Raw genomic sequence first — 8765 nt, 5'->3', positions numbered from 1 at the left:
TAAAGTCATTTCTGTGTCGTAATCACACCGTGAGAGTGTTATAAAAATGAAAGCTTTCCAAAGTGTTAATTTAACACTTGTGGACACATATATACATTGTTCTAGTGTTGGATTTAACACCCCCGGTGTTAATTTAGCACACGATTTTGCTGTGTGCCTGCTCCTGCCTGCATTTCTGCTACCTGCACCTCCATCCGAGTCCGCTGCAGCAACACCAGCAGCTTCCCCCTGTTCCATTTCAAGTGGTTTGCACAGTCCGGTAAAGTTGTTATTACACCCCTCCTTGTGGGGTGTGGCAACATCTAGAAACACAACTGCTTATTATCGCGACCCCTTTTTATTCGGGCTCTCATCTGTGACATATGGGTCTTCTTGGGTGTCCCTCCTCGACCAAGTCTTTAATAACAGACCCATTCCAGGGTCACTCGATAAACATTTTAGTTTTTCTCTTTCTGACGGTCTTAGTGAAAGGGGACAGAAATAGATCCACACAACTGTGCGCATGACAGTAAGGAAAAACACCAAGGGCCAGCCCTACCTAATTATAGGGAAGGATGTCTCGGATGAAAACATAACTTAAAACAGACATTTTTAAAATCAAAATTTAATTTTGAAATGTAGAAAATGAAAACCAAACATCACTTAATAATCAGAAATGAATAAAAGTAATCATGTTGGTTTACTCGTAGTGCATTAGGTTTTAGAAATATACAGATTTTTAGACAGCAATCCTTTGCAACACAGACTCTCCATATGCAAGTGTAACGTACACATGCGCAGCCTGTCTTGACCAGAACTTCAGAATGCCTCCCAGCTGAAGGTTTCACGCACTGAAAGGTTATTTTTATTTCATTTTGGACAGGCCTGCGTTAGCGTGGTTCCTCCAAACGTGAGTCACAGCTGACGCAGCGCCGTTTGCCTCCCTCTAGCGGCGGGCGTGTGTCACTGCGCCCCGCCGAGGAGGAGGCAGCAGGAATCGGGCATTCCGGTCATTACGCCTGACGATCGGCACGGTCACGCCGTCGCTGCGGCGAGACGCGTCAACGAGACACTTATTTCGTTAGTTTCAGAGCACGATGACCACATCGTGAGCACAAAGGTGGGAGGCTACAAGAGACGACCGCAGTGGCAGCAGCAACAGGTAGAGTCGCCTTTTTCACATTCCTTACCTCGTAATTCAACAAGGCGTCTGAAGCAAGCGCGGAAGTTGCTTATGGCCCGCTGTAGGGCCCTCATGTGGTTTTCCTGTCGGACCAGAGAGCATCTGAGGTTCTGGTGTCCAACAATGGTGGATGAAGCCTGTTTTTAATCGCAAGTGGCATCAACGTTGAGGATCTTCTCACCATGACGGGCCACAAGAGGCAGGTAGGTGATCCACAACCTTCATATTAACAACTGGAATATTAATGCGAGCTGTGCAACGGAGAAACACCTGCTTTGCCAGAAGAAACTAGGGAAAACAGTGGAATTTTCATTCCAAGTTCCAGAGGCAAGCTCCGACTGCAGGATAGATACAGGCAGCTGAGATTCCACAGGTCTCAGACACAAACTGTGTCCCACCACATTATAACCGTAGAGGTTTGGTAACGGAGCCCCTTCTCTGTTTGGATGGAGAACATGTCGGGTTAGATCCAGTGTCCGCTGCCTGTCCTCCCGGTTCAACACGGATTCCTCCGGTGCTGCCCGACACACCCCCATGTGTCACCGGGAACAGGATTCTCATAACCTCTCTGCTGCTTTGATGAAGCCAGATTAACTCGTATCGAAGTCACCACGTTCATTTACTGCAGTTTAAATGAGAACTCCTCCACTTCCCACATGTGGCTGCTACATGCTCTGCATGGGGGATAATGTTGGTTTCCATTTTTGTTGTTGCAGCCCAGTATCGAGCTACTGGAGTTAATGGGAGTGGTGAGAGAGAATGGAAATGAGCAGACGTCGTTTCCTCCCTTGGTAAGAAGCTGATGTGCCTTCAAAATCACAGTTTTAGACCCCGCTTGAGCTTTTGTAGTCTAAAGCAGGAGGATTATTTTTCTCACCCAGCATACACCTCTGTCCTACGACTACGTCCTGGTTGCCAAGACGATTGAAAACCAGCAGCGGGAGGCGTTCAAGAAGCAAATCGAATACATCGAAGAGCTGAAGAAAAAGAACATTAAAGTCACTGTGAGCATTTGCTGCAGACCAGGTTTATCTTCCCCGAGCGGCCCTCTAACCTGATCAACATTTATTTCAGAAAATTATAAACGACGACCTCGTTTTTTATGGGATTCAAGCACCCAAAGAAATCTTTGAGAAGTACAGGTACCTGCTCAAAGTGTCCGATGCCTGCAACTGGAGTTCGGATCAGAATACCGTCCCGCTCAGCACCCGGTAGGTCCGACTCAGACATTTGCGACTCTGACTTGATATTAACGACACTGTTATTACCGATGAATTAATAAGGACGCGAGGAAGGAGGCAACGCTCCTGATGTAGCGGAGCGGCAGAGGTGGGGGGGGGGGGGGGGGGGGGGGGGGGGAGGGGGGCGCACCTGTTGCTTCAGTTTGGAATGAAATTTCACTTCCCAGTCCGCTACGTCGGTTAGCAACCCCGAAGCTCAATGTTAGCGCCATGTGTGCATAATGTGGTTAAAAACATTTATCTCAAACACAGTCAACTGGGACTATATCACTTATTTTAACTTTAATGTCACCGGTTCAGTCACAAACCATCGTTATTTATGCCCTTTATTTCTGTCCCTGTTTCAGGATCAGGATTGTCCATTTCATCTTGACTCACACGCCGATTCACTCTGGAGGTGAGAGAAAAACCTGCCGCGCCTTGGTTTAATGTCCAATCCGTCGCCTCAACTGTCGCCTTTCTCTGCTCCCCAGAGAGTTTACGGGACCTCATGAAGATGAAGGTCTTTGAAGCCAGGTTCTGCTTGCATGAGGTGAAGAGATAAAGATTTATGAAAACTGATTAGGCTGCACGCTTGACACGTCAAATACCCGTAAGAATGAAAGCAAAAGCGAGCTCCTGGCGCCTCCGGTGGTTGTTTCTGCTGGAGAAGAGACATCTAAAATGATGAAGTGAAACTCGGCTTCATCCTCGGGAAACAATAGATCATCGCAGGGAGTGAGTGGGCGGGAACGTACACTGACATATGAACCCTCGCTCGGTTTCCGCGAGAACGCCCCGGCCGCGTTTCCGATGGCGGTGGACGTGCGCATCATTATTCACGCCGCCGAAGCTTCGTGTCTGATCTTCGTTGTTTCTCGCCTTCCAGAAAAAGAAACAGAAAGAGCTGAAGGAGAGCTGGGCACGATGGACCGCCTGTCTCCAAGGGCAACCCATAACTGCTGTCAGGTTGAGACCGCGCCGCATCACCACTCTGCCCTTTTCAGTCGCAATTATTGCAGCCTTATTGTTTTTCTGCTGTGAAGTGGCCGCCGGCGTTCGGCGTCGGTGCGCCCACGCAGGCGCCATTTAAAATGTAGCGCCCCTGCTAGTCAGTTGCTCACTGTAATACAGGAATATACCATCACCATCATGAAACTGGCCACATGTGAGTGGATATATGTGTGACCTCGTGACCTTTGCTCTTTCCCTCATGTAAGGAACTACTTTGGGGAGAAGGTGGCCTTGTACTACCTGTGGCTGGGCTGGTACACGTATCTTCTCATCCCGCCCGCTCTCATCGGGGTCATAGTCTTCCTTTATGGCCTGGCCTTCTTCAACAGCTCGCCTCTCATGTGAGCGTCCTCGCCGACCCCGCCTTATCTGTGTCGCCGGCTCGGCGCTGAACCCTCCGCTCTCTTACAGAAAGGAGGTCTGCGACGCCGACACGGTCATGTGCCCGCTCTGCGACCGCAGGTGTAAAGTGTGGCAGCTGTCTGACACCTGCACGTATGCCAAGGTACGACCACGTGCGCTCGGCAGACGGCTCAAAGTTGTCCCGTTGGTTCTGTCCTCACCCCGGCTTATTTGCCCCCGCAGGTGAGCCTGCTGTTCGATAATAATGGTACGGTCCTGTTTGCAATGTTCATGGCAGTGTGGGGTGAGTTCCACGTCACGTCGTTTTTTTTGATAACATATAATAATTCCATCTCCCTAAACTTCGATATTTCTGTTCATATTAAACAAACCCTTTATCCGCCTCAGGCTTGTGTTATGCAAGTTGGATGTTTATGTAACGCACGCGCTGCCAAGGAAATGCAACATCCCCACCTTCTCATCTCAATCATTCCCAGCCATCTGGCTACGGGGGAGTTCAATCCGTTCATGTGCCATCTTTAAAACACTGAAACTGAGCAGGATGCCAGAGGCTGTTGCTGGTATCTGCTCAGGGTAACCTGCTACCAAGCTAGCTCTGAGCGCTCCTCTCTGGCCGCCAGGCGTTGGCGTGTTTTATGTGAGATCTGACAGCTTCACTATTCAGGAAGTTCCTGTCAGGCACTTGGTACAGATCAGATTAGTAAAAGGAAACTTCGCTGCCTGTTTTCTGCGGCGCAGTGGTGTTTTTGATCTCTATCAGACCCGCATCTGCTGATTAATGAAAGTGGTGTTTTGATCGCAGCTTTAAAGCAAATAAGACATTTCAAGGATCTTTTAGTCAACTACAATTAACTTGTGCTGTTTCACTGTGCAACAGCGACGCTGTTTCTGGAGTTCTGGAAGCGGCACCGGGCTTCATACGTATGTGAATGGAAGGTTTCTGACTGGTGTGAGGAGGAGGTACCGTCACTTTTCGCTTGTTCCTGCTCTGGAATTGCATTTCAGTAAAGGCACCATCAACGTTGGACAATGAGAGTGTTTTAACTGACCGTAGGAGGAGCTGATCCTAGAGATCGTCAACAACGTCAACTGCCAGCCTAAAAAGTACAAGCACTCCTACCTGCGCAGCACGCTGGTGCTGATCTGCGTCACCGCCATGGTGGGTGGCGTTTTCACTCTCTTCTGGACGGTCAGACTCGTGTCTACGGTGACTGGCGAAGACAATCGTGCGCCTTTTTGTTCCTCACAGATATTGGTCATCATTGGTCTGACACACGCCCTGGTGGTGTTCAGGGTGATCGCCGCTGCGCTCTTGGCCAAGGGATCGTGGGAGTTCCTTACCAACCACTCCAACACCGGAGCCATGATGCTGGGGGCCGTCCTGCATTACCTCATCATCACCGTCATGACCCGGGTACGCAGGCAGCAGCGCCAGGGGCTCGGTCTCCTGTCGGCGGCGTCCTCTCTGACTCTGATCTCGTCTTTGTCTCTGCAGATCAACCGGATCGTAGCCATGAAGCTCTGCGAAATTGGTAAACCCTCAATTTAAAGACTTGAACTGATCCGGGTTGCGAGCTCGCTGTGTTGTGTTGTGCAGGGGTTTGGATGAGTGCAAACAGAATTAGCAAACCAGCGCCGACGTCAGTTGAAGCAGCAGCAACAAACCGCATTATTCAGCCCTATGGTCATCAAGCACTGACAGTAGTTCAGTCTGAAGTGGGACAGCAGGTAATCAGGCAGGAAGTAGGTCAGAGGCACACGGGCCAGGCAGATAAGCGGCGGCAGGTTCAGAGACGGGACGTTTCCTCAGAGGGACATAAAGTTGTTTTCTTTAGAGCCCTTGTCTTATGTAAAGTCAGTGTAGTTCTGCATTATCTTGGAGCCAAAGTGGGTCAGGTAACGGTGAGATTGTGGCTTTTACCCGATCCTGACATGGGGTGTGTCTCGATTAGAGGAAACGCGATCTTTCGCTGCCACGGAGAAGAGCTTCACGGTCAAGATGTTCACCTTCCAGTTCTTCACCTATTTCTCCTCCCTCTTCTACGTGGCCTTCTTTCTGGGCAGGTAAGAACAATGTCATAACTCAAGGTCCAGATGTACGAAACGCTTGGGACTCGTGGGCCAGCTAACGCTAATCGTGTTTTGCTTCCCTGACATGCACGGCAGGATAAATGGTCACCCTGGTGGTTATGTTCGAATTGCAGGGAAATGGCGGCTGGAGGAGGTAAAGCATGAATTGTTTTCACCTCCAAGGTTGAAATCAGGCCTCTGTTAACGCTGGACTTTGTCCCTCCCCAGTGTCACCCCAGCGGATGCCTCACAGACCTCTTCATCCAGATGGCCATCATCATGGTGCTCAAACAAACCATCAGCAACATCTTCGAGTTCACCGGCCCGTGAGTGCAACCGGCCGCTGCGATTGGTGTGTGTTGATGGCAACGCACGTGACTCGTGTGTGTCGGGGTTCGTCAGCTGGTTCCACAGGTGGCTGAGGAGGAGAAGGACCCAGAAGCTGCAGAGGAAATGCGCCCACTGTTACCTGAAAGACGAGCAGGAGGCCAAAGACGGAGACGAGCTGTGCGACAACTGCAAGCTTCGAAACTGGCTGAGCAACTACCGTCTAAACAACGTGGACTCCTTCAGCCTCTTCAACGAGTTCCTGGAAATGGGTCCGTGCAACGCTCGAGATGCACAGCGGAATCTTGTTTTTCGTCTAATATTCGCCGTTGCCGTGTTCTTAGTGATCCAGTTCAGCTTCACCACCATATTCGTGGCTGCGTTTCCACTCGCCCCTCTGCTGGCCCTCATTAACAACGTCATCGAGATACGCTTGGACGCCATCAAGATGGTCACGCTGGAGCGCAGACTCGTTCCCAAGAAGACAAACGACATCGGTGAGGGTGACCGTTCAACCGCTCGCTCGCGCCACGCCAGTTTGTTCAGGGTCGCGGTCTCTCTTCTTCAGGCGTGTGGATCAACGTGTTGGAGGCCATCGGCGTCTTGGCTGTCATCGCAAACGGGCTGGTCATCGGCGTGTCTTCGGACTTCATCCCCAGACTGGTGTACCGCTACCTCTACGGGCCGTGCGCCAACGGTACCGTGCCAGATATCGAGTAAGGAGGGACTGCTGGGACCTACTTTATCCTGTCCCGTTCTGAGCGATAACTGACTTCTCTCCTTCTCTCTCCTCAGCTGCATGACCGGCTACATCAACAACAGCCTCTCCATCGCCCGGATGGGCGACCACAACATTCTCGAGTTTTCCCCTAATCAGATGGTGACCGCGGGCGGCCTGAATGTCTCCCACTGCAGGTTTGATCTTATGTCTTACATCTTATCACCATGTGGAGTTTATTTTAACGTAGCTGTGAGGTGGCTGCTGGGTACTTAAAGCAGTTGGGAGGAGGCGCTACTTTCCTTACCGCAGCCCGCCACCAGGCGTCTCACTGTTAACAAGCTCATGTGTCTTTGGTCTTTTTGTGTCCTAAATTGTTCACACTAAAGGGCCCATTTCTCTTTGCAGCTACAAAGATCACAGGAGCAACGAAGATTACAGTTTGACTCCGCAGTTCTGGCTGATCTCAGCCGTTCGCTTCGCGTTTGTCATCCTGTTTGAGGTGAGTCGGGAAGCCCAGCAGCACAACCGAGACCATCCAGGGCCTGGTACCACGTTAGCATAAATGAATTTGGGCTGCGTAAATACAGAGGTTAGCATGCCGATGAGCTAGCAGCAGCTCCTACCTGAGGACAAATTCATTTGATGACGTTCTGGATTAACTTTCTTCGTCTCACTTCAATAGAATAGCTTTATTGTCATCATGCCCATAATACCAGTTGATCCAGTGAGGCCATATCTGGTGCATGCAGATACAGTATAACACCTTTAAAAAGAGTTGAATATCACACCTGAAAATACCGTCAGAGGTTAAAAATGAGCTGACATTCCTGACATTCTTTTCTTCTGCCCACAGCACATCGTCGTCATATTCAAGTTCGTGGCAGCGTGGTTCGTGCCGAGCGCTCCCATGCAGGTCAAGAACGACAGACTCTTTGACAAACTCAACAGGCTAAAAGAGGAACTCAGGTGAGTCACCAACAATATGCAGTCAGACAGGTGAGGTGGCTGGTTTGGTTTTGATCTGAAATAATGTCCCACGGGAACTGCACGAGGTCATGAGGTCGACTCCTGATCAGTCTGATCGTCATAGCTAAGATGACTTTAAGATGATCATATTTGATTCTCTCTTTCCAGCTCGTCTGAAGCCTGACGGCATTCGAACGCTGCGCCCCAGTGAGGTCGTTTGCTCGGCGCTGAAGCTTCTGGACCGTCGCAGGGATCCGGCCTTGGATCACGGCTCTGTCGGCTTCAGACGGAGGGCTCGGACACGGACCAGATCGTCCAGACTGTCCAGCAAATGCACAGATGAGATGACAATTGTACAGTAATTAACTTTACTGGCTGCATCTGCAATGAGATAGTTCTATTCAGAGAATGCACTGATGTCTTGCTGGTGAAGCCTTTCTTTTTGTGAGACGTGCTTGAGCGTTTTTATGGAACGTGCGGCGTTAATTTAAACTGCTATTGCCTGCAGATGTGCGTTAAAACGATGCCTTATATTGAAGGAAAAAAGAGCTGCGGTGAATGTGATTTCTGCACTCTGTGCTGATTGTGCCATTTGTAAATCAAGCAACTTGTGTTTTGCATTAAAATGCAGTATTTTATATGAAGTGAGAGTGTGTGATTCGCCTCACGTAATGTGTTTTAGATATAAAACTATTTGCTGATGGTGTTGACAGCCTTATTTGTACTGACGAAATGATTGACGGACAGTGTTTGTTGTTTGCTTAATGACATTTTTCATTCCATTATCTAATAAAATATTATTTAATACATGTTTATGATTTACTGCGTTTATTTATTCATTTATTTTTAATGCCCACGTTATTGTCGTTGGGAGCCAAAGCATCAATCTTCCCATTGCAAATTTACTTTCATAAGTGATTCT

The 8765-nt window shown here is 49.3% G+C and overlaps 1 protein-coding gene across 4 annotated transcripts; it reads left to right on the top strand.

Moving 5' to 3' along the window:
- Nucleotides 1–944: 944 nt before the first annotated feature.
- On the top strand, nucleotides 945–8652 carry LOC130536921 (anoctamin-9). 4 transcript variants are annotated; one of them, XM_057053220.1, is made up of 25 exons: nucleotides 945–1141; nucleotides 1228–1365; nucleotides 1879–1953; nucleotides 2044–2166; nucleotides 2237–2373; nucleotides 2751–2800; nucleotides 2877–2935; nucleotides 3272–3351; nucleotides 3603–3737; nucleotides 3808–3901; nucleotides 3982–4042; nucleotides 4637–4719; nucleotides 4814–4918; nucleotides 5009–5173; nucleotides 5255–5291; nucleotides 5712–5823; nucleotides 5926–5983; nucleotides 6058–6155; nucleotides 6232–6428; nucleotides 6501–6653; nucleotides 6725–6872; nucleotides 6952–7071; nucleotides 7283–7376; nucleotides 7731–7843; nucleotides 8012–8652. In XM_057053220.1, exons 2-25 carry the CDS (start codon nucleotides 1345–1347, stop codon nucleotides 8025–8027), a joined length of 2334 nt encoding a protein of 777 aa, XP_056909200.1. In that variant the 5' UTR covers nucleotides 945–1141; nucleotides 1228–1344; the 3' UTR covers nucleotides 8028–8652. The 4 variants fall into 4 exon arrangements, with proteins under 4 accessions (XP_056909200.1, XP_056909202.1, XP_056909203.1 ...); XM_057053222.1 differs by having other exon boundaries at nucleotides 946–1141; nucleotides 1258–1365; XM_057053219.1 differs by having other exon boundaries at nucleotides 952–1365.
- Nucleotides 8653–8765: the final 113 nt, after the last annotated feature.

The sequence above is a fragment of the Takifugu flavidus genome, chromosome 13 (genome assembly GCF_003711565.1).
Source record: "Takifugu flavidus isolate HTHZ2018 chromosome 13, ASM371156v2, whole genome shotgun sequence".
In the NCBI taxonomy this organism is placed as follows: domain Eukaryota; kingdom Metazoa; phylum Chordata; class Actinopteri; order Tetraodontiformes; family Tetraodontidae; genus Takifugu; species Takifugu flavidus.
Note: the sequence above shows the minus strand (reverse complement) of the source record. Positions and strands in the feature narration are given on the sequence as shown.

Bases quoted from the DNA above. Each gene is read 5' to 3' on its own strand.
- LOC130536921 (XM_057053220.1), top strand. From the start codon at position 1,345: ATGACGGGCCACAAGAGGCAG. The intron at 2,374-2,750 runs GTAGGTCCGACT...TCCCTGTTTCAG, and splicing joins ACCGTCCCGCTCAGCACCCG to GATCAGGATTGTCCATTTCA. The intron at 4,919-5,008 runs GTGGGTGGCGTT...TGTTCCTCACAG, and splicing joins TGATCTGCGTCACCGCCATG to ATATTGGTCATCATTGGTCT.